At 39.4% G+C, this 25,265-nt stretch overlaps 1 protein-coding gene across 1 annotated transcript in view; it reads right to left on the reverse strand.

The window, feature by feature from the left end:
- Nucleotides 1–3,101: 3,101 nt before the first annotated feature.
- The window catches only part of GDA (guanine deaminase), an 83,542-nt gene continuing 61,378 nt past the window's right edge, over nucleotides 3,102–25,265 (reverse strand). The window contains exons 10-14 of the mRNA XM_039241588.1: nucleotides 24,566–24,633; nucleotides 13,052–13,198; nucleotides 9,763–9,893; nucleotides 8,225–8,252; nucleotides 3,102–7,139 (exon numbers count right to left, since the gene is read on the reverse strand). Coding sequence (XP_039097519.1) covers nucleotides 7,069–7,139; nucleotides 8,225–8,252; nucleotides 9,763–9,893; nucleotides 13,052–13,198; nucleotides 24,566–24,633 — 445 coding nt within the window. The 3' untranslated portion in view covers nucleotides 3,102–7,068. The remainder of the gene's footprint in view (nucleotides 7,140–8,224; nucleotides 8,253–9,762; nucleotides 9,894–13,051; nucleotides 13,199–24,565; nucleotides 24,634–25,265) is intronic.

Raw genomic sequence — 25,265 nt, forward strand, 5'->3', positions numbered from 1 at the left:
CTTATATCCACTAATCCAAAATAAGGACTTGGCCAAGTCTGGTTCATCTTTCGTCATTCTGCCAGGAGACAAACATTCATGAATTGAAAGAAGTGTACGCACTGCTTTTTCTGAGGCTCTTAATATCTCCTGTGAAATAACAAAAAGCCTCCCATTTCCTCAGTCGAGATTTTCAAGGTGCTTGCCAAGCACAAAGCCATCCCTGCATTGTTCCCAATAACGCAGGTGGCAATGGAGTCAACTTGTGCGGGAACATGGAAAACAAAAAACAAAAACAACCAAACCCCACCAAAGCCGCTTAAAGTCTCTCCGATGCTCTGAGAAGCAAATTTAGAAGTTAAAAAACGAGAGTAAAACTCTTCCCCAGATTATTCACTTCGGAGTGGTGGCTTTGTTTGACAGAAGGAAAAACAGAAGTCTGATTTGGAGACGGTCCAGGATTGGGACAGAAATTAACTTCACAGTGGGGGCACCTGGGTGGCTCAGTTGGTTAAGTGACTGCCTCTTGATCTCAGCTCAAGTCATCATCTCACAGTTCGTGAGACAGAGCCCACAAAGGGCTTTGCACTGACAGCATGGAGCCTGCTTGGGATTCCCTCTCTCCCTTTCTCTCTGCCCCTCCCCTGCTCGCTTGCATGTGAGCTTATTCTCTCTCTCTCTCAAAATAAATAAGCATTAAAAAAATTAACTTCACAGTGAAGCTACAAGTCTCAGTTTTCAAGCAAGTATGAGAGCCATTTGTCATCAGACTGAATGATAATTTTTCTAGGGACTTTATTTCTTGTTATGTTAGATTTTACTGCTAGGACTTTGGGCTCCCTTTCTACAGATGGGGAACGAAGTTTGCTTAATTCCCTGTGGGGCTGGGCAACTAAGGAGGGCTCTCAAGTGGCCTATGAAACTCCATTCCATCTGCTCATATTTTCTTTTATCACTTTTTATGTATAGGCAAAAATGTTTTATTTGGGAAGTGACTGGCTGACTCAGTAGAGCATGCAATTCTTGATCTCAGGGTTGTAAGTTTGAACCCCACATTGGGTGTAGAGATCACTTAAAAATAAAATCTTTTTTTTTAATGTCTTTTTTTTTCTGAGTTACTACTGAAAGATTTCCCACTAAAGTCTTTCCTCTGGAGAATTCATTTTTTTAGCGACCTATCTCTCTTCCCACCTCAAAATATAGATTCAACTCGTACAGAAGCATGAAAAACCCAAGAAGGTTAACAAATTTCATGTCATTTTACAATGATGGTGTGGGCGGGCTTGATGGTAGGTAAAAGGGGGTGAGTCTGAATTCTTAAAAGAAATTAATTTACACTTTAATGTTCTTTCACTTTAAAGAACAGAGACTACTTCCCTTTTTCCATTTTATTTTAATTTTTTTTTATCTCATTTTAAAACAAGATTTAAAAAAACCGAGAACTCAAAACCTGCTCCTGTTGGTAACAATACTTACAGGTCCTGTTCCTTTAACAGATTAAAACATCCTAGGCGCCTGGGTGGCTCAGTCAGTTAAGCGTCTGACTTCGGCTCAGGTCGTGACCTCACGGTTCCTTGGTTCGAGCCCCACGTCGGGCTCTGTGCTGACTGCCAGCTCAGAGCCTGGAGCCTGTTTCAGATTCTGTGTCTCCCTCTCTTCTCTGACCCTCCCCTGCTCACGCTATCTCTCTCTCTCTCAAAAAAAAAAAACAAAAAACATTAAAACACCCCACTACAGGCTCTATTCTGCTACTTGCAAGTGTTTTTATATCTAGACCTTGTTTTATTGAAATCCCGAGTTTAGTACCATGCAATAATTTGCACATATCTGTCAATTAACTATTACAGAACCCACAGTTGCAAATTAGGTACACATTATTGCCAGATGACGCACCTGAGAATTCTCTTCTGGCTATTTTGACTCAGTTATTCTTCAGGAGGGAGAAAAGATGATTGGCGGGTTGCTCAGACCATTGAGGGTGCATTTAGACACCAAATCTTCTACCACTTTCTTATACTTTGTGTTATAAAGAAAAACATGAACATCACAGCACCAGGGGGAAAAATCAGATTTAATCCTCACAGAATATTTTTATGCGCAGAGAGATCCTTAACTTCACTTGATTTAGATTCTAAAAAACAAGCTGATAAAAATACAGTTTAAATTATTTTTATTTCTGTTCAGTGTGTATTCGGTTTAAAAATAACAACTACCACATGGTGAGAACTCACTTGGCCTCAGATGTTCTCCTGGGTGCTGGCCATGTATTATTCTATTTAATCCTCACTATTCTAAGGCAGGTACTTAGGTCAGGCTCCAATCCCAGAATGGAGTCATGGAGACTTACAGTAAACAGATCAAAAGACACTAGAACTTCCGTTTCCACACTGCAGCTGACAGCTCACCAGGACCAAGAAACCGATCTGCGAAGTCACTCTCAGCTTAAAAAAAAAATTAAACAGAATAAAATAGAATAGAACAGAACAGAAAAGAATAAACAGAGTAATAGCTCAGGAAATATCCCAGGGCATCACAGATAGGGAGAGGATTACTTTGTGAGACTTTTGTTTTATTATTTTTTTTATTATTATTTTTTAAATTTTTAAATGTTTTTTATTTATTTCTAGGAGAGAGAGAGAGACAGCATGAGCGGGGGAGGGTCAGAGAGAGAGGGAGTCACAGACTGAAACAGGCTCCAGGCTCTGAGCAGGCAGTCAGCACAGGGCCCGACGCGGGGCTCGAACCCACGAACCGCGAGATCAGGACCTAAGCGAAAGTCGGACGCTTAACCGACTAAGCCACCCAGGCGCCCCGAGACTTTTGTTTTAAATCCACATGCACATATGTTCGGTATGAACCAATTCTTGAAATTCCAGTGCATTTCTGACTCTGGGTTGTGACTTCTGAAAACAGGAAATTTAACTATGCTGCAATCAGAAGCGATCACAATCTGATTCTAAAGGGCTGACATTATCGCTTAATTTTTAAAAGTTATGTATATTACCTCTCGTAAAATGGAAGATACATGTTGGTCCCTAGCTAAATATTCTGTTTTCAAAAATGCATGTTAAAAGGAGAAAAGCATTGTCAGAATGATATAACTCACAACAACAACAAAAATGTAAACACAAAATCTCATTTATTTTTGTCTGAAGCACAAAGGAGCCCACTCAGCACATGAACAGTAAGCAAATCACATAAATATTGAGTAAAAATGTCCCCATGAATACACACATATATATTCTTAAGAGCAGCAATCAGGAGTTTAACAACAATGGAAGGTGGTTTTCGATAGCGAATGCTTTCTGACAGGCTCTCGAGCACAAAATGGATAGGTACGTCAATGCCATGTAACGTCTCTGACTCAAGTCACTTGAACCCTGTGGACTCTGAACGCCATCTTGGAATTTACACTGAGTTCCATCACTGGCCTCCTCAACTTTTGCATTTCAGTAAATTTGGACCCGATTTCCAAACTAACCCCTCAGCTCTCAATCTCTCGCCTTTGGGGCTGTTGGGAGGGAAAGGCTGGGCGTGAAAACATGCATGGGAGTCAATGCTAGGGTTTTCCAACAATGTCCCCTCATTTTTGCACTTCTTTCCACACTTTTCCTTTAGAGACACTGAAAAGCGTCAGAGTCCAAAATCATACGTAAAGGGGCTAGGTGGACCTGACGTTACAAATTTCTCTCTAAGATACAGAGCAATCCAGTTAATTTGAAAATTATTTCAAGACGTTGCCGTAACACGTTTCTTAGCCTAACTTTTAAATACTCAGAACGCTCCTTTCGAACATGTGAATGTGTCCAGCAGCAGCATCAACTTTAAACAAACGGACAATGAAAAGATGTCCAGAAGGCTACAGAAGCCTCCACTTCTGGAGATCTTTTAGGTATAGCACAAGGTAGAATTGGTACAACGTGCCTTCCAGCTTGCCTTGAAAGCCTTCCATATGTCTAGTTTTGAGGTGAAAAGATTAAAAATAGGAAGAGTCTGGAAGGGAGTGAAAATTCAAAATACATCGCTGGATCTCACATCCATTATGTTTCCTCTCTGACATCTCAGCTCTAGTTACCAACAGGGATTTCAAGGGCACGGTTCAAAATCAGCTGAGCAAAACAGGAACCACTTTTTGTCTCTCCACCATGCAGAATTCTCATGGAAGTGAAAAGGAGATTCGGTGGGGTTCAATTCTCACAATAATAACTTAGAAAGGTCTCCTATAACTTAGAAAGGTCTCCTCCTGGCATGAAGGGAGCTAGTTCAAGAAACTCTCTTGGATTCTAGAACCTTCGAGAATTAAATCAGAGAAAGAGCTTATGAAGGGGGCAGGGTCTCAGTCTCAGGTTATGATTATGAGGACACCCTCTCAGGCCCTAGTCCCATGTTTCCATTTCCTCTTGGAAATTCGGTGTCCCCTCACTGGCCAGCCTGCTTTCGTATTCCATTGTAAAAAAATGCTTTTGAAATGTGTGCTAGTCAACACTCTTGAATCGGTGTTTACCTGTTAACGTGTATTCCATTAAAAGTATCACAAAACCTGAGGCAAATAGTACAGGGTGAGGTGAGGAGGCTGCTAAGAAGTCAACTCTTTCTTTCCTGTCAGAGAGCAAAATAGTCAAACGAAGTGACAAACCGTGTTGGCTTGAAAGAATGCCTGTCCACAATTCGGAAAGTCAAGCCACGTTAGGCGAAGCTACCATTTCAAAGTGTAAAGCATCTGGCCGCACGCACGGCCAATGCCAGCAGTACCACAAGAAGTATATGCAACGTTCAAGAACACTGCACTTGGAGAAACAAAACACGTAAGTTGTAACTGATGCAGGGAGATCAAACTACATGTAAATGTTTCAACACATTCTATTTTTACTGGAAAAGACAGTAAGGTCTTCACATCCTACCTGGGTTAAATTTAATGTTCGACGGGTCGGTTGTAGAGAGCCATTCTACTTGTTGCTGATTCTGCACTTACTTATATACACTGTGTACGAATCCTTAGTCTAAATGAAAACTGATGTTCAACATCAAAAGGTACATCAAAATGTACATCAGTATCAAAAGGTACATCCTTAAGGAAGTGTAGGATCTTGCAAAGGCTGCGCTAACTGCTGCCTATTAGTGGATCTTGCATATCTTATCCAAGTTCTTAAGCCCGCCCCTGTCGGTTAGACACCAGGTAACCATGTTCCTTTGGCAGGGACTGGGAGACAGAGCGGGAAACACTCAATCAGCACTACAGAGAAAACGGGGAGAAAATCGGCGGGGCCTTTTTGACATGGCTCAGGTATGAGGAATTCTGGGAATATGGAGATTGACACCAGAAACTGAATTTACTGAGTTACTTTATATCCCACAACACAAACTCTGTTGTTGTCTTAATAAGATCAAATTGTGTGTCACCTGTCCTCAAATAAGAAAAGTTCTTAAAAAAAAATAAAAATAAGATCAGTCGGTGTTGTGCATACGCAGTCGAATCTAAAAGTTTCCACCAGGAAAACAAAAACAAGATAAAAAAGTAGGCAAATTACTGCTGATTTAGCATAACTATGTGAGAATAAATTATACCACAAGAGGGGGAATATTGTTCTTAGTTCTATAAAAAGGAAGTTAGCTATATTATATTACATAAAGTTCTCTCTCTAAAGTAAATAATAAAGTGTCACAGTTAAGACCTAGGCATGAGTGCTATATTAAGAAAATCTATTCCTCTTCCACATTGGTTTATAGTATTTGTAATTAAATGAGAAAAATGTGGTATTTAAATGACACTCACATCCATACTTCTTAAGGGTTTATCATAAAGTCAATTTGTTTTTAATTGTAGGCTATGGGAAAGCACACTGTAAGAGCTGGGAGGCATAACAATACTCTTTGCTTTGTTTCATGTTCCTAGATGTCTAGTACAGATTAAGTTCTATTAGTATAGACATCAGGGGAACATCTACATAGTTTCATTATCGTAAAATTCTTATGTCCTGAAAATTATTTGAATTAAAAAGACAATAGGATAAAATTGAAAAACAGAGTACTTTCGATAAGCAGGATGTAAAGATTTTTAACAATAGTTTTCATTGAATTTGTCCTTCATTTTAAAGCTCTAACAGACTGATATCTGAGTTTGAAATTTCCAGCAGCTATGGCATAACTCTTGGTGAGAATACGTCATTGCAGTGGAACCCTTCCTTTTAGTAATGACAGATCCTTGCTGCCTAGCACTTACCCCAGTTTATGAAGACCAGTCTACAGAATAGTGTGGACTATGGAATTTGTTTCTCTTCTAAGAACACAGAAGCGATAATAGCATCACGTAGTTATACATTAAGGTGATTTTGAAGTACAGAAAAATACCACTATTTATGCCATGTAGTTATATGAATAATATTCCTAAGAGACTTTAAATCTTTACCACCCAATCTCTGTCAAACACTTTGAAGCACAGAACTGTACTGAGGAAGCATGTGGCATTCAATTTCTGACATTTCATGTCCAAAGAAGGCAAAGCACAACAATAATATCTGAAATGCAAATTCCATTAAGTGCAAATTTCCAGAACACAAGGTCAATCTAGAAAAACATTTTAAGATTCAACAAGTTCTCTTCTGAAATTAATATGCTCAGCATTTAATTTTCAATCATAATCTGAATTGATGTGCCAATGTTTGCTCATAGTCTCACTTTTTCTCCCTCATAAAAATAGATTCGCTGGGTCATTCTCCATGTCTACTTTTCACATTTATTAGCTCAAAATATCTAACCTTATAGGAATGTCTTTTCTCTCCACATTTCCAAATATGAACTGATTTTACTTAAATCCCATAGTCAGAACACCATCAGGAAGAACATTCCCTTATGTTTGAGCTTAAAGTAAATCCGAACAGCTCAAAAGGGAGAAATTTTGAATCCTCCCAACCAGAAAGTTGAGAATTAGCACGACTTCCTTCAATGATTTGTCAAGTGAATACTGTAACTAGACACAGAAAGAGATAGTCATCCCAAGAACAAGATACTATTTTTTGACTTTCTAACTCTGCCCAGGGAAAAGGGAGACGCAGAACCGTGTGATCCCAGAGCTGGTAGATGCCAAGGGTCTTACACTGAGCTTGAAAAGGGTACCACCTGCTTTCCGCCCACGTAAACTTCATCAATATTTCGGTCATCTCCTGAAAGAAAAATGGAGGAATCATTCATAAAGTGCTTTTAGGTCAGGAAGTATTTTAATGGCCACTGGGAGGGTTTTTATAAACAAATTCCACTTCTTTGAGAGAAAACACACAAAGCTGCCTTTTTTCTCTCGGATTATTTATCCTCTAGACAAGGGGACGTGGCCAAGGGAAGGCGATGCATCAAATTTGAGGATTAGGGTCGGAATCCTGCACCGAAGGCAGACATCACAGGAAGCTGGGTCCTTTCCCTTTCAGCTGGAGTGGTTTGCATTTCCAGCACCAGCTATAAGGGAAATACTTCTCTTTACACCTCAGAATCATACTCTGCGTGGTGAGATGGAGGGTCTGCAGGTAGAAAGCTCAAGAAATAGCACCTGCATCTCTCCCAACTCAGGTTCTTCCAGGACTCAGAGCTCAGTGGACCAAGCAGGAGGCAAGGTAGAGTCATTCGTACTGTCTATTTCTCTCTCTCAGTGAATGGAATGGAATGTGAGTACATGAAAACAAAACAAAACACAAAGAACCGTGTGCAGTGAGACTCCACCACAAACATCACAAATACGACCGTGGTAGGGAAGGCTGGGGGGGTACAGAGTGAATATAGGAGGAAGAGACAGGGTGGCCCCTTCCCCTGGGCCTCTGCAGAGGTTCACATGCATTTCATTTTTTTTTTTTAATGTTTTATTTATTTCTGAGAGAGAGAGGGAGACAGCATGAGCAGGGGAGAGTCAGAGAGAGAGGGAGACACAGAATCAGAAGCAGGCTCCAGGCTCTGAGCTAGCTGTTAGCACAGAGCCCGATGCAGGGCTTGAATCCATGAACCGTGAGATCATGACCTGAGCCGAAGTCAGACGCTTAACCAACTGAACCACCCAGGCGCCCCAATCACATGCATTTCAAATAGTGCCTTTAAATAGTATGCCTTACATGGGCTTCATGCTGAGGAATATTAAAGTAAAATAATAAACCAAAAAAAATGGTCCCACATAGGGTTTAACTTATGGTGCCACAAATCTGGGAGCCATACCCAAGAAAGAGACCAGCAAAGATTTTATTTCCCACAGAGACATATATCCACCTACCTACATAGAGGAACTTCTGGATAATAGCCTAAAATAGAAAATAAAATAGTAATAAGAAGAAAATATTCTGTGCATTTAGAAAAGTAAATTCATGGCCAGTAGGGGTTGGCAAAGTGCAGACATATAAGTGTATTTCTCAATGGCAAAATCTACTTCTACTAATGAAAAAGAAATGGTCTTTTGCTTAAAAAATAATACTGGCTATTAACAAATGTTTACCAATTATGTAAAAGTTCTTGGCATGTGATATTTAAATCTTCAGAGAAAAATGTTACATAAATTAAAGAAATTAATTTAATAAAAAATTCAAATATTTTAAGAGGTGTATAAGAAAAGTGGGTGAATGGGACTGAGCCTTATTCCCACAAATTTACTTTAATGAAGTAGTAAAAAAAATAAATAATATGAACATAACAAATGGTACCACCTTCAAGCAATCTGGCATCTTCTAAAAACTTTGACATGTTACAAAGAATGTCCTACTTACTCTCACAAGCCTATCGACTTATAAATAGTAGTGTTGAGGCGAACAAATGCAAAAGAAATGCAGATAGAATTAAATTTCCTTACAACTTGCAGCTCATTGGCATTCCTCAAGGAACTCACAACTGACTTGATGTTAACATTTTTCTAGAGGTCAAATACAACCTCCCTTAACAATAGCCAAGACCTCAGGATCCTATGAGTCTTCTTTAACATATTAAAATACCTTCTAGAAACTTCCTTTGTCTTTACCACCCTCCCACCACCACCACCACTTAAAAGTATATAATCAATTGTTCCTCACAATCCTAGTGCAGCTCATGGGTCCTGTCTCCGTACTTCAATAAAAACACCCTTTTGCACCAAAAAATGTCTCAAGAATTCTTTCTTGATCCTTAGTTCCCGGCCCTCATCACATCAGTAATAGTTAATTATGTTTCAGAAAAACTCAGTATTATAAAAAGTTGTTAGGAAGAACCAGTTTAGACATAGAAAAACCTTTTAAAGTAAGGAACAAAGTAATAACATTCTTTTTCTTATAAAGTTAAGAAAATAAATGTAGCATTGTGGTCAAGAGCCCAGACTCTGGAAGTCAGAAACTCCTGGGCTTGAATCCAAAGTCTGTCTACTAATTACTAATTACTATCTAGGAGTCTTTAGGTAAATCAATTAATTTCCCTTAGGCCTCACTGCCCTTGTGAGTAACAGAGATATTAATAGCACTTGCGTGTCATAAGAATCATTCTAATGGTTAATCAATAATGATACATGAAAGTACTTAATCCCTTGCTACCTAGCATATAGCAAGTGTTCAAGAAGGAATAGCTATAGTCAAATACATTCAAATATGCAAATATCTTCAAGATACAAATTTCTGTCAGTACCATTATTAGCACTGTGTTGGCAAATTATAAACCGTTGAAAAGGATCTAACTCCCCTTTTAAGATCCTCTGCATTCCATGAAAAGTTTCAGTTTCTATCTTTTTTTCTATAGGGAAGATATTGTGACCACTTCATGAAATCTATGCCTTTTGATGAAATTTCTTTTACTTACTTCAAGCGAATCACCAACAAAATCCCCAGCAAATAAGTCAATGGGAGAGTCAGACGCTTTGGGGTTGATCAGGAGGGCATCGAATTCCTTGCCCACTTCAAAGTTTCCAATCTCTTTATCCAGCCCCAGGGCTACAAGGTGGAATAAATGAATAAACAGTCAGTCTTTGGAGCCAACAGGTGGGTGAAAATGTCCCAGTTTGCAAGGACAGAATCTGTCAACGTATCACTAGAAAAAGTTAGTTATCTTAATGTGAAGCAGAAATGCTCTCTCATTCCAACCGATCCTAAAACTGTGACATACAGAGAGCAGAATAAGCTCAGGGAAAGCAAAATCCAAGAATAAAGATGGTTCCCCTCTTCACCACGATCTATGATTCAGATGGCGTCGGTCTATTTCAGCTCTGTCAGTGCCCTTCACGGTCCAGCTGGTCTATGATTTCCTTTCATCCCTCAAACAAACATGACAATTGACATAATATCTTTCTTCTCCTTCCCTCTCGTTCTCCCCTCACATTCCAGCTCTTTCCCTTGCTCTTTTTGTTTCGAAAACAGCTGACTGGATCTATTTTCATGACAGTGAAATGAACCTCGAGTCAATAAAAAATAAGTATCCTTTTGCATATTTGTGAATGCAGGCATATCCCTCAAAAGTTTCTTAGTTTACATCCTCTCACTAGAGAAAATTCATTTCTGAAAGTAAATAGGTCCTAATAACTCAAGAGTCCCAACACTTTTGAAAGCAGACCAATTTCTCGTAACCTCAAAGGCTTTCTGGTTGCCGGAGAAGAATTGTTTTCTAAAACAGGCATGGGTCGATAACACCTATTGACTTGATCCATCTCAAAGCTAGAATTCATGTTCCATGAATATTGGATGTCAAGGAAGAACATCTGCCACTTATGATTTAGTTTCAGAAGTTGGGAGCGGTTGGCTTTCCTAGTCAATAAAAGTATTAAGTCTAAAGCTCCTTAAAGCCTGTAATTTAAAATGAGGGGGGGATGGGCATGGAGGGGGGCACTTGTGGGGATGAGCACTGGGTGTTATATGGAAACCAACTTGACAATAAACTATTTGTAAAAAAATAAAAATAAAAAAAATAAAAAGTTAAAAAAAAGTGTACACCAAAGTGCCAAATGGAAGCATTATTTATGTGAATTTTCACATGTAGTGGTTGTATTCTGTCACAGGCAGAATAGAGTCTGATGTGAAAATACTGGATTACCTATCTCTGTTAGACAATATCTGGTACGTTGTAGCTCTATGTATGGATATCCGGTAGTCTTTTGGCAATTGTCTAAGCACCTATTTAGAAATCCTACTTGTTCTTAAAAGATTATTTAAAGGGCATTTCCTTTATCCTCAAAAAAGAAAAAGAGTGCGTAGCTAAAGAATTCTTAGAGGAAGACAGGGTTGTAAAAAGAATTAGAAAAGGTTAAAGGCAGTTAGGTGACTTCTACTAACTGGGTGGGGAAAGACCAAAAAGTAATAGAAAGTCAGCAGAAATTCTCTCCTCCTTTACTGATTACAATCTACTTTCTGCCTTTGACAGAGAAGCATAACAACTACGAGTTTTTAAGGACTGTACTCAACATAAAACGGTTGTGTGTTTAATAGGCCAGAGAACTGGGTTCATGTGCCAGAGTGCGATGGCATATAAACTAACTGAGCTAACTGTGAGAACCTGGAAAGTCAGGCATGAACTAACCAAAAAAGACACAATGCTTTCATAAATTTGTAAACTGGTCTAAATCCAGATCATTGCAGAGAGGCCCAGCAGGGCTGGTAAGCAACTCAGATACATTTCAGGAAATGGGGTTTTGCGGCCTTTGGAGCAAACGTCTCTATGAAGGTGATTTATGCACATCCTGATCTTGAGAGTGAGTGTAAAGGCCATGGCAAGCTGGGAAGATGCCACAGTTTAAAGAGGGATCTGTTCATCTCATTTCACTCCTAACCTCATAGAGACACAAGTTAAGGAGAAATTTCATCACAGGGAGATCAGTGGCCCAGAAAATAGATTTAAAAGCTAGATAGCCAAGGCAGACAAGGATTTGATAAGTACCCCATACCAGCTTGATCACATACAGGATCCTGATGAAGCACCTCACAGAGAGTCTAGAATAAAAAAAGCACCATTTAAGTACAACCCGTTTGCACCCTGAAAGTAAGATGGCAGGCCAACCATACAAACTCAGATGCACCAATGCAGTGGGGGTGGGCGGTAAGAAGTGTCACACTTGTTTTTTAAAATGAGGGATTTAAAACTTATAACTTTCTAGGGCGCCTGGTGGCTCAGTAGTTTAAGTGTCCGACTTCAGCTCAGGTCATGATCTCGGAGTCTGTGAGTTTGAGCCCCGTGTTGGCCTCTGTGCTGATAGCTCAGAGCCTGGAGCCTGCTTCGGATTCTGTGTCTCCCTATCTATCTCTCTGCCTGTCCCTTGCTCACGCTCTGTCTCTCTCAAAAACAAAGAAACATTAAAATTTTTTTTAAAAAGTTGGAACTTTAGAAAATGAAATCATAAGACTTAGAGAAATGCAAAGAGCATGACCTCTACTTGTTTGGTTTTTTAAAAAATGTTTTTATGGCATTCATCATAGTCCCAAACGTTCAAAGAAGAGCCAGAAAGTTCTCTTCCCAGGATACTCTCAGCTACTATCATCGTCCATTTCTAAGGTTGATAGAGGAAGATATCACAGTGGAAGGCTAAGAACCTGCACTCTGGTATCACATGATCTGGATTCAAATCATGACAGTCTGTAGCTTGATGGTGGTGTATGCCTCACTCAGATACCTGAGCTCACTGGTAGGTGGAATTCGTAGCAGTGATTGTGAGGATAGAGGAACGACATGCATAAAGCATGTTGCATAGTGCCTGTCATCTGGTAACGGTTCAGCAACTCTTGGCTATTATTTTTACTATTATTATTCATAGTATTATCATCACTCAGGCCAATAGAGAGCATGTTACTTGACTCAGTGGGGAAAAAGAACTGATTATTTTAAAGAAATCACATACATGTGGCCATTGCAAATATCCATTAAAGCAATTACTATAATTGTGTGTCGAACATGTCTTTTGTCAAAGACACGGGACTTGCTGAAGAAATGACACCTCCATCACATGTCTGAACGTCACCTGCTAAGTGTGGGATATGTTATATGAGATGCAACAGTCCTGAGTATGGGATGCCTGCCGATGAGACACTCCTGTGCCTTCACACTGCTTCCAAGGACACGGATCAGCACAGCTGTCTACTGTTCAAGAAAGAAAGAAAATGGTCATTACCTTGACTGCCTCCAAGAGTAGCGAGTCTGAAGACTTCTTTGAGGGTGAGGCTTTTCTCATTTATCTTATTAATTAAAAGTATATTGGAAACCATCATTGCTCTTCGGATCGCATCAAGCATGGAAGATGAATAACCACCGGCCACATCTACAGTAGATAAAATAAAGGTAGAGCAGTCACTTTATGAGATAAATGGAATATGAGGTATATGAGGTTGGTTTTTTGGTGTTAGCGACCGTTATTCAGTCTGTAATATACTTCAAAGAAAAGTACTTATCTAAACACAGAATAGATACAGAATGACATTTAAAATAATTCAAAACCTGCATTTAGTATCAAACGAATACCTGTATTCCTTTCCTAGGGTTGCCGCAATAAATTACCACAAATGCGGTGGCTTAAAATGACAGACATGTGTTTTCACAGTTTTGGAGGGCAGAAGTCTTCAAACTGTTGGCGGGGCCACAACCCCTACGAAGGTTCTAGGGAAGAATCTGTCTTTGCTGCTTCAGTTTCTCGTGTCCCCTGCTGTTCCGTGGCATATGGCAATATAGCTAGCTACAGTATGTGTCTCTGCCTTCAGATGGTCTACTTCCCTCTGTCTTTACGCATTGCTCACTTTCTGTCTCTTCAAAGGACATTCAAGATTTAGGGCCCACCCTAACTCAGAATGACTTCATCTTGAGATCCTTACCTGAATTACAGCTACAAAGACCTTTATTCCAAACAAGGTCACATTTACATGTTACATTAGTCATGTTTTCAGGGCGGGGTGTTGGGGGCGGGGGGAAGGAATGCACAATTCAGCCCAGTGTAATGCAAATGGTTAATAAAGTTAAAAGAAGAAACTCTTATCTCCGAATATTCCCTGAACCCTCACAGAAATAATGCCTGCATAGTTATGAAGGTAATTTGGATAACATGAGATTTAAAACAAGCTCACAGTTCTACGCCCTAAAATCTCATCCTAACTCTATTCTAGTCCAGATGAGAACTTTGGGCATTAAAAAGCTACCTCTTCATCATAATTTTTCAGGGAGAACTTTTAAAATGAATTTATATATTCTGGAAAATTAGTGTAATAAATGAACAGTGCTGATGTAGATGGCTTTATACGTTGGTTGGCATTATCAACAGATGAGGAATGTGATTTTTCATGATTTAAATAAAGTCTCTAATCATAATTAAACTGAAATACTACGTTTGACAAGAACAAATGTAGAAGTTATTATATGCATTTGTGTAAATAAATGTCAAGCAAATTAGCATGTTTTATTAAAGGAAAAGTACATCTATAAGTAATAAAATGCCCTTTATATTTTTTTAATTTTTAATTTTTAATTTTTTTTTACAGATAGTTTAGTGTCAAATTAGTTTCCACATAACACTCAGTGCTCATCCCCACAAGTGTCCTCCTCCATGCCCATCCCCTCCTCCCCCCCACATCCATCAGTCCTCAGTTTTTGTCAGCATTCAAGAGTCTCTCATGGTTTGCCTCTCTCCCTTTCCCCCACCATTTCCCCCCTTCTTCTCCCGGTTGGTCCTCTGTTAAGTTCCTCCTAGTCCTCCTATACGTGCACACATATGATATTTGTCCTTCTCTGCCTGACTTATTTCGCTCAGCATAACACCCTCAAGGTCCATCCATGTTGCTACACATGGCCAGATTTCATTGTTTCTCATTGCCATGTAGTATTCCATGGTATAGATAAACCACATCTTCTTGATCCATTCGTCTGTTGATGGACACTTAGGCTCTTTCCATGTTTTAGCTATTGTGGAGAGTGCTGCTATGAACATTGGGGTCCATGTGCTCCTATGCCTCAGCATTTCTGTATCCCTTGGGTAAATTCCTAGCAGGGCTATTGCTGGGTCATAGGGGAGTTCTATTGTTAGTTTCCTGAGGAACCTCCACACTGTTCTCCAGAGGGGCTGTACCAGTTTACATTCCCACCAACAGTGTAAGAGGGTTCCCGTTTCTCCACATCCTCGCCAGCATCTAGAGTTCTCTGATTTGCTCATTTTAGCCACTCTGACTGGCGTGAGGTGGTATCTCAGTGTGGTTTTGATTTGTATTTCCCTGATGAGGAGGGATGCTGAGCATCGTTTCATGTGTCTGTCGGCCATCTGGATGTCCTCTTTGGAGAAGTGTCTGTTCATATCTTCTGCCCATTTCTTCACTGGGTTGTTTGTTTTTCGGGCGTGTAGTTTGGTGAGTTCCTTATAGATTCTGGATATTAACCCTTTATCTGATATGTCATTTGCAACTATCTTTTCCCATTCCGTTGGTTGCCTATTAATTTTCTGCCCTTTATATTTTAAGGGTTCCTTCTACATTTCTAGGTAGACATACATGATTCTGTGTCTACATATACTTCAAAAATAAAAAGTAATAGCCTGTTAAGTAATAATTTCTAGATTGCAGTTCACTTCTGTATTCAACTGTCTTCTACATCCTTAGATAACATGTATAGAGGCTTTTTTTAGAATTTTTTTTTCTTTTAGAAGATGAGTACCACCAGAAGATCATCCACTTCTTTGGCAAGTTTTATTATATCTACATAAGTTATTCATTTTAGTGAATAAAGAAGATGTGATGTATATGTATATTATATATTACATGTGTGTGTTGTGTGTGTGTATACACGCACATACATGGGAATATTATTCACTCATGAAACACAGAAATATTATACAGGAATATTATTCAGTCAAAAAATAATGAAATCTTGCCACTTGCAACAACATGGATGGAGCTAAACAGTATAATGCTAAGCAAACTAAGTCAGTCAGAGAAAGACAAGTATTATATGACTTCACTCATATGTAGAATTTAAGAAACAAAACAAGCAAAGTGAAAAAATAAGAGAGAGAGAGAGAGGTAGACAAACAAGAAACAGACTCTTAATTATAGAAAACAAACTGATGGCTACCAGAGGGGAGGGGGATGAAGGCATGGGTTAAATAGGTGATGGGGATTAAGGAGTATACTTGTCATGAGGAGCACAGGGTGATGTATGGTCGTGTTGAATTATTATATTGTACACCTGAAACTAATATCACACTGTTGACTAACTGGAATTAAAATAAAAACTTAAACTTAAAAAAGTTATTAGTCCATTTTAGTAACAGTCCATTAAATCTTCATTTTACCACAGCTTGAAACTAGAAAACAAGTAAGAATCAGAAATATTGTACCTTAAACTTTGAAAAACATTATCTACTGATTTTTTTATTGCTAGAGCCAAGCAAATGTTAAATGTAAAAGCAGAAGAAAATGCTATCACCATAAGGTATGGAAACATGTAAAGACTGAATATATATTTCAAAATGCAGTTGATGTTTGAACAACATGGGATATGTAGACTTTTTAAATACAGTACAGTATCATAGATTCATTTTCTCTTCTTTATGATTTTCTTAATAACATCTTCTATTCTCTAGCTTACTTTAGTATAAGAATACAGCATATAATGCATATAACATACAAAAGATGGGTCAATTGACTGTTTATGTTTTGAGTAAGGTTTCCAGTCAACGGTAGGCTATTAATAGTTACATTTTGGGAGAATCAAAGCTATACATGGATTTTTGACTATGCGTGGGGTCAGCATCCCTACCCCCACATTTTTTAAGTTTCAACTGCATGTGGACAAAGACTAGAAGGAAACAAAAACAAAAGCACCGCCATTAGAACGGTATTAACATGGAAGATTTAACTATTTGCAGTTAAAAAAACAGGTTTATAAAATATGACAGAAAGTAGTATTTTCCTGACTACCTAATCAAAACTAACAATATAGAAAGAATAAGGACAGATCAGAAAACAGTGCTGTGTAATTTATTGAGAAAATTTTGAGAGGTGAATTGTTATGTAGCTGATGATCCTATATTCTTCCGTTGTTACATTAGCAAAGTATCAATAGGAACAATACTGTGCAGAAGAAAGAATGAATGAACCCTGGGCCCCACAGACCATGGTGTTCAGTCTGGACTAGTTGTATAAGTGCCAAGGTTTTCTTCCAGGAATTTCTGTCCACAGTAACTAACTTCCTGATCCCTAAGATACCCAGTGAGCTCAATGGCCTTCCCCCACCTCTGCAACACATTTAATGCAGGTAAAATCCCTATTTTATCATATCACAAGAGGCAGAGTGATAGGGTGAAAAGAGAAAGAATGAGGTTCACATTTTACTGAGCCGGTTTTAAACTGTGGATCTGAGACTTTATTGCTTTATTGACCTTTGGTCAGTACCTATGGAACCTCAGTTTTCTCAGAAAATCAAAATCATATGACCTTCCTTAAGAGCTGCTTAGAAAATCCAATTAAATAACATGAATGCAAAGGAATAGGGACCAAAGGATGGAAACTACATGGGGGACCTGGAGGGAGCAAAAAGAATACATTTTTGCAGAAAATGTATTCCCAAACCCTCAGGTCCCTCTACATCATGATAAAGAACAATGCTATCACTTGCTTGCCAGTCAACACTAAGGATAATATTACTTACAAGAAGACAGTAAAGAAACCATACAAGAGTAAAAACTTGAGCCAAAAGGCAAAGGGAAGGTAAAATGACATGACTGGATATGTGTGTGTTCATTTTGTCTCATCCATTCATTTACTGACAATCATTTACTAAGCACCCTCTATGGGCTTGATCCATTTAAGCAGTCATACATAAAAGTTTTGGGCTCCACAGGAGTGAACTATCTGGTGAAGGAGAAGGAAAATGGACACATAAACAAATATTAAGCATAGATAACGTTCAGCTAGTAATAAAGAAAATGGACAGGGAAATCCCAGTTAGCCAGGATGGTCAAGAGAAGACCTCTTTATGGCAATGACATTTAAAAATTTTTTTTAATGTTTTATTTATGTTTGAGAGAGAGAGAGTGACAGCGTGAGCAGGGGAGGGTCAGAGAGAGAGGGAGACACAGAATCAGAAGCAGGCTCCAGGCTCTGAGCTAGCTGTGAGCACAGAGCCCGACGTGGGGCTCGAACCCACGAACTGTGAGATCATGACCTGAGCCGAAGTCGGACGCTTAACCGACTGAGCCACCCAAGCGCCCCTAAGGCAATGAAATTTAAACTAAGACAGGAAAGAGAAGAAAGCAGCCATATAAATAATGAGTGACATAAAGGGCCTTCTGGCCACGGAAAAGAATGCACAAGTTCTTTTGGTAGAAGGGAGTGTGACTTGTAGAGTGGTTTTAAAAATAGCCAGCGTAGGGAAGGGGGAGAAGGGAGAGACAAGGCTGGGAGGTGGATGGGTGTCAAACCAGGCAGACAGAGCTCTGTGTGTGTTGGCATGAGGTTAGCATGTTCAAAACCCTAAGTGTAAGCAGGAGGGGGTAACATGGTCTGATTTTCACTGTAATTCTTTTGAAAAGAGAAGACTGAATTAGAAGGGTCTTGAAGCTCGTGCAAGAGTTTGGGCAAGAGACCGTGGCGGCCTGCCTCAGGTGGTGGTGACTGATACGGGGAAAGGGGGCGGGCTCGGGAGATATTAAGGAGTCAGAGGTTGGACAAGTACAATGTAGAATACAGAACACACCTCACTCAGGGTGTGTGTGTGTGTGTGTGTGTTTGGCTGCAGCAAGAAGAAGAAGAGAAAATTCAGTCAGGTGCAGGAAAGTGTGTACGTGTGGTGTTAGGAAGATGAGGGAAGGGTTTCTGGTTGTTTCTATTTTCTCAGTGACATGAGATGAGGCCACCAGCTGGAAGTGAGGAGAGTAAGAGTTGGGGGAGAAAGTTTAGGGAAAATAAACAAGAAAAGGCTGTCTTGGAATACCAGGACCCATGCTTATATAGAGCAACAGAACTGTCTGTTCGGGTAGTGCTGAGGGCCATTTGGGATTTGAGAGCAAAATTTAAAATGAAACCCCACTGGAAAATTTTTTCACAACTTCCAGACGCTCAGCTGTAGACACTGAAAAGGAGAATGATCAGGATAACCAAGGAGGTTAAGGCTTTGCAAAGCGAGTACAAAGAAAATGAAAAGGACATGAGAAGTGAGGAAATTTCCAAGGGAATGATTATAGTGATATATGCTGGCATCTGAGGTAAATTAAGTGGCTTGGTGTTTACAAGTTGATCAGAGATCTATTGCTTTGGGAGTAAGTGAACAAGTAAGATAGAAGGTCAGGAAATTGTCATTAGGAGGTGGGTGGGACCCTGGGGGCGCCTGGGTGGCTCAGTCGTTAAGTGTCAGACTTCAGCTCAGGTCATGATCTCGTGGTTGGCGAGTTCTGTGCTGACAGCTCAGAGTCTGGAGCCTGCTTCGGATTCTGTGTCTCCCTCTCTCTCTGCCATCCCCCTCCTCCCCCCACCATGCATGCTGTCTCTCTCAAAAATAAATATATATATTTTTTAAAAAGTAGGACCCTGGTTTCATGTATGTTGTTTGTTTTAATGAATTCATAGGTCTTCTTGCTGTAAACTTTGTTCCATATTTTTCCCTTCAGATTACTGTTTTTTTGTGTTTTTATTATATCCCTTTATTCTGAGATGAGAGATTTTATAGACTTAGAATTTTGTTCCCGCTTGCCAAAAACATCATTCTGTTAACCTTACACATAAACCGCAGTTTCTTGGTTTCTGTTAACAAAATCAGACGATAGAAGAAGTTTTAGTATTTGGAAAGTTTTTTCTTAGAGAGCATATACTGCTTATAAAATTTATGACCAAAGACTAAAGGTGTTCAAATGACATAAGGAATATATAATACCAAAACTCAAGGACCCAGCACACAGTATCAAAAGTAAAATATTCAGGTCCCAGGAACCTCTTCCCAACCAGAGGGAAACTCCTCTTGATTTGATTTGCCATTTTGATTTTTTTTAATGTTTGTATTTGTTGCTGCTGTTTATTGAGTTTATTTTTAGAGCAGTTGAAGGTTCACAGCCTGACGACTTTTTTATAAGATATTACTTTCCACATTGTGCATATTCTCTTAAGATACATTTTTGATTTTTGCTTTCATTTTTTAAACTTTTACGATTTTTAAAATCTTATTTCTGTTTTAACTGATTTAGCCTTCTGTGACATCCTATCATAAAATCACTTCCCTAGACCCTGGGCCTTTATTTTACTTCATAACTCATTGCTATAGATTTTCCAGTAGGTTTATCAAAGGACTCATGAGAACATTTCCCAAAACTGTACATTTGAGAATTTTGTTGCCTTCACACATGAGGGAGAATCTTGCCCGACATAATATTCTTAAGTAACAACTATTTGGCTCCAAACTCTTTCTTGCTCTTGGTATTTTTCATGTCGGTAAAAACACCTGAAGCCAAACTGGTTTGTAACTGTTTTAGTGGTTACTGACTTTTTTCCTTTGCCTCACTGTTTTAAGACCTTTTTTTTTCCCTTTTTCTTTGTAACCCCAATATTTTGCCACAATGTGTTCAGTTATAACTGAGACTAGAACAGGGTAAGTTCTTTCAATATGATACCCAGTTCTTTCTTAAGTTCAGAAAAGATTTATCCTTCAAAACTTCTATTATATTTGTTCAGATCCTGGGTCAGGAGAATCCCCTGGTGCATTGCTCACCTGCGCTCCACGTGGATCACTCCAAACATCCCCTGTGAATTTTGGTCAACTTTGTTTTTCGTATCAGTGATTGAATTTCTGCAACAATCGTTCTACTTCTCATAGCTTCCCTACATGCTTAGCTTATTTGTTATTTTTAAATTGAAGTATAATTAAGAGAGCATAAAATGCACAGAACTCAGGTGTCCAGGTTGATGAATGCTGACAATGGCCATTTAACTATCTTTCAAGAAAACAAGATATTAAACATGTTCATTGCTCTAGCAAGCTCTCTCACTGCCCCCAGCCCCAACCCTTGGAAACGACTTTCTCATTTCTATCAACACAAGGTTAGCTCTATTGGTCTCTAGGTTTCATGCATATGGGGACACATAGGGTGTGCTCTTTTGTGTCTGGCTCCTTTCATTGAACAAAATCTTTTGTTAGATTGACCCTTGTTTTGCATATCTCAGTGGGTTGTTCTTTCCTGAATGGTGAGTAGCACTCCATTATATGAGTTTGCTTCAGTTTGCTTATCCATTCTCCTGTCGGCAGGTGTCTGGGTTGTTCCCAGTTTGGGGCTACTAGAAACACAGCTGGTATAAACATTCATGTACAGCTCTTTCAGCAAACATACGTGCCCATTTCTCTAGGGTAAATACCCTAAAATGGAATTACTGGCTCATAGACAGATGTATATTTAACTTTACTGCCAGTTTGCCAGTTTTCCAAAGTAGTTATAAACCTTACTCCCCCTCTAGCCACGTGTGATTGTCTACATGCTTCTCATTCTTCCCACCCTCCCCCGCCACACACACTCTAGTTTTCTTCTTTCAGTTAAAACGTTTCCCTTTCCATCACAACTTGTGATCTTTTCATAGCACCATGTTTTCTTGTACACCAAGGATGATGGCAATTTTCTGAAATTTTCTTCTGGGTCCTGAAGTAGATCATTTTCAGAGGTAAGCTCATCTTCTCATCCTTTTTGATACTTTCTCTTGTTGGCAATATTTTTGTTAAGCTTCATGTGAGTTTCTCCTGTCTCATAGGTGAACAAGCCCAGAACTGTCTCCACTTTGATAGACAGGGTGAACGAGCCACTTTTGGATCTGCTCTCTCTCTAAGTATGAGGTTAAATGATGTTCTGAAGCCTACAGGGGATGAGCAGGTTGATATATAAAGGTCATGTTTAGGAAAGAGTAGAATGTAGAGGGGTTATTTTAACAGAGACTGTTAAATGCAATAGCATTCTCCAAATTCATAAGTGAAGATATCACATTTAATCAAATCTTTGGTCAATACACCAACATTGCTTTTTCCTTTAAACCAATCTTTGTTGACTAGTACAATGTGTCCGGTATGTGCTACTTTGCATGTATTTTTTTTAAGCTTCAAAACAAGTTTATAAGGTTCACATAGTTATAATTGTTGTTATAGCAATTAGGAAATGAAGTCTTAGAAAATTAAGGTAATTTGATCAAAGTCTTACAGCTATTAAGTGACAGAGCTTTACCTAAAGGCTTTATGCATTGTTACACAACCCAAAGTCAAGAACTGGAAGTCACGTGATGAATTTTTTAAAGTTTTTATTCATTTACTTTGAGAATGAGAGAGAGGGAATGTGCAACCAGGGTATGGGCAGAGAGAGAAGGAGACAGAATCCCAAGCAGGCTCCACACTGTCAGCACAGAGTCTGAGGGGGAGCTCAAACACTCAAACCGTGAGATCATGACCTGAGCTGAGATCAAGAGTTGGATGTTTAACCAGGCACCCCTGGAAGTCACGTGATGAGTTTAAATCATGGAGACCAAAGTTCTAGAAAACTTGAAAGCAATGCCTACCTGATTTTTGGCTGTCTACAAAATTTGTCATTAACTGACTAGTGTGTACCAAAAATTCTTGGCCATGTTTTTCTTGTTCATTAAAGCTCTTTTGTGAAGGTAAAATCACCACCTTTAACACCTGTGACTATACCCAAGTATTCCCACAGTCTCAATGATTGAAGCCTTAAATTAGAATTAAAAAAAAAAACTTAATTCTTTTGACTCATATGAAATTGGGGAAGAAAGTCTATCCTGGCACACCTCTTTAAAAATATTAATAATTTGGGGCACCTGGGTGGCTTAGTCGGTTAAGCGTCCGACTTTCGCTTAGGTCATGATCTCGCAGTTGATGGGTTCGAGCCCCGCGTTGGGCTCTGTGCTGACTGCCAGCTCAGAGCCTGGAGCCTGTTTCAGTCTGTGACTCCCTCTCTCTCTGACCCTCCCCTGCTCACGCTCTCTCTCTCTCTCTCTCCTAGAAATAAAATAAAACATTTAAAAAAAATTAAAAAAGTAAAAATATTAATAATTCATTTTGTATTATTGTATATCTTACCAATATTGCTGGTATAAAATTAACTGAAACGTGAGTTATGGTAGAATATAATGCTGACTATCATTGTCAATATGCAAACATCATATTCTTTTAAATAGCAGGAAGACAAATGTATCAAGAATGGAAAATAGGGGTGCCTGGCTGGCTCCATCAGTTGTGTCTGACTCTTGATTTCAGCTCAGGTCATGATCTCGAGGTTTGTGGGATCGAGCCCTGTGTCAGGCTCTGTGCTGACAGTGCAGGGCCTGCTTGGGATTCTCCCTCTGTCTCTCTCACTCTCTCTCTTTCTTTCTCTCACTCTCTCTACCCCTCCCTCACACTCACTCACATGCTCTCTCAAAAATAAATAAATAAACATTTTTTTAAAAGAATGGAAAATAAATCCTTGTGTATTTAAACATTTAAAAAATGTTTTAGTTTCGGGGCGCCTGGGTGGCTTAGTCGGTTAAGCGTCCGACTTTCGCTTAGGTCATGATCTCGTGGTTCGTGGGTTCGAGCCCCGCGTCACGCTCTGTGCTGACTGCCAGCTCAGAGCCTGGAGCCTGTTTCAGTCTGTGACTCCCTCTCTCTCTGACCCTCCCCTGCTCAAGCTGTCTCTCTCTCTCCTAGAAATAAATAAAACATTAAAAAAAAAAAAGTTTTAGTTTCTTCACATGCAGTCATAAAAGGTTCATGGCCGATATGCCTGGACAGTCGGCCTATCTCACATTTTCAAAGTGAGCCACATGGCAGGCACTCAGAAAAAAACAGTTATAATGTGCTGGGACCAAAACAAGACATCTCTAATTCATCAGCCACCTAAACTGTCCTTTAAGTCAGCCAATGAGAGGTTAGCTGTGGGAATTGGAATCTTGTTTTGTGGAGCACCCTTAAAAGCAAAGTGAGTTCTTAACATAACGCTTAGTTCGCAATGCTGGCATCAATTGCATCTGAGCTTACCATGTGGCAAGGTCAAATAATTTTCTGTTCAGACAGTATTTGTGATGACACAGTTATTAAAACATAAAACCATACAAACCCCAACCATCAAAACCTACCCAGAAGGATGAAACAAAAGGGGAAGAAAAATCAAGGAGCTTTTAAAAAAACAAAACAAAACCCTAAGACACCTTAGAAGGACTTATCCTTTATCATCCAGTCTCTGAACAGGAAGCAAGGATAATGGCCTTCAGGAGGTTAGTATCATCAAAACCTCTTCTTACTGGTTGGAAGCATCCAACCACACTATTTTATCAGCTCAAGATAGTACTACCAGATAATAAAACTATTATTTAAATAAATTTTTCATGTTTATTTTATTTACCTTTGAGAGAGAGGCAGAGACAGAGACAGAGTGTGAGTAGGGGAGGATCAGAGAGAAAGGGAGACACAGAATCCAAAGCAGGCTCCAGGCTCTGAGCTGTCAGCACAGAGCCCCACCTGGGGCTGGAATTCAGGAACCCTGAGATCATGACCTGAGCCAAAGTCAGACGCTTAACCGTCTGAGCACCCAGGTATCCCATAAAACTATTTTTTTTACATAGAACTGAAAATTAGTCACATCAGAAAGTTATGCACTTACTCAACCACTTTGCTTAGGTCCAAATAGTGAACTACTGACCTGTACCCAGTCCTATTTTCACTTTGTGTTTCATGACCTCAAGGACATTGAGAAAGCCGCTGCTGAGCCTGTAGAGAGAGGAGAGAGGGAGGACAAGGAGACCCACGTGTTTCCAATAAAGAAGGGACACCAACAGTACAGATGGTGATTTCACTAAACTTGTTTCCTGTCATATCAGCTCTCATGTTAGTACAAACCCAATAGCCAAATCAGATCATCTGAGCCCCGGAGTAAAATTCATAATCATAAAGGATCTTTAATTCTGGGGTTGAAGTTAATCTCAAGAGGATACAAAGCAGCAAGAAGCAGAAGGGAAAACAGGGGCATCATTTGTAAGGAAAAATAAATGAAGAAATTCAACTTTGCAGTTAGTGCAAAAGTCTTATTGGTCTTCAATGTGTTTTGTTTTGTTTTGTTTTGAACCAACTCATTCTTCTATGTTAAGAAGCAGAAATTATAAAGCATCGTCTTTCCTCTCTGGAGTAATTTGTTACCCTGGATGAGTAGTGACTTGCAAGATCAGAGAAAGGGGGTACCAGGGAAAAGGGGGTGCAGGCTGATGAAGTCAGGGCCTGACTGTTCACAGGCTGCCGTTGAGGACTGCAGAAACCAGGAAAGAAGGTTCTAGGGGGAATTCCAGACATTATGCATTGTGCAAACTCACACATTTTAAGAGATGCTGTGTTCCTCAAATGCATAC

The sequence above is a fragment of the Hyaena hyaena genome, unplaced genomic scaffold, assembly GCF_003009895.1.
Source record: "Hyaena hyaena isolate Hyena2069 unplaced genomic scaffold, ASM300989v1 scaffold_196, whole genome shotgun sequence".
NCBI lineage: Eukaryota > Metazoa > Chordata > Mammalia > Carnivora > Hyaenidae > Hyaena > Hyaena hyaena.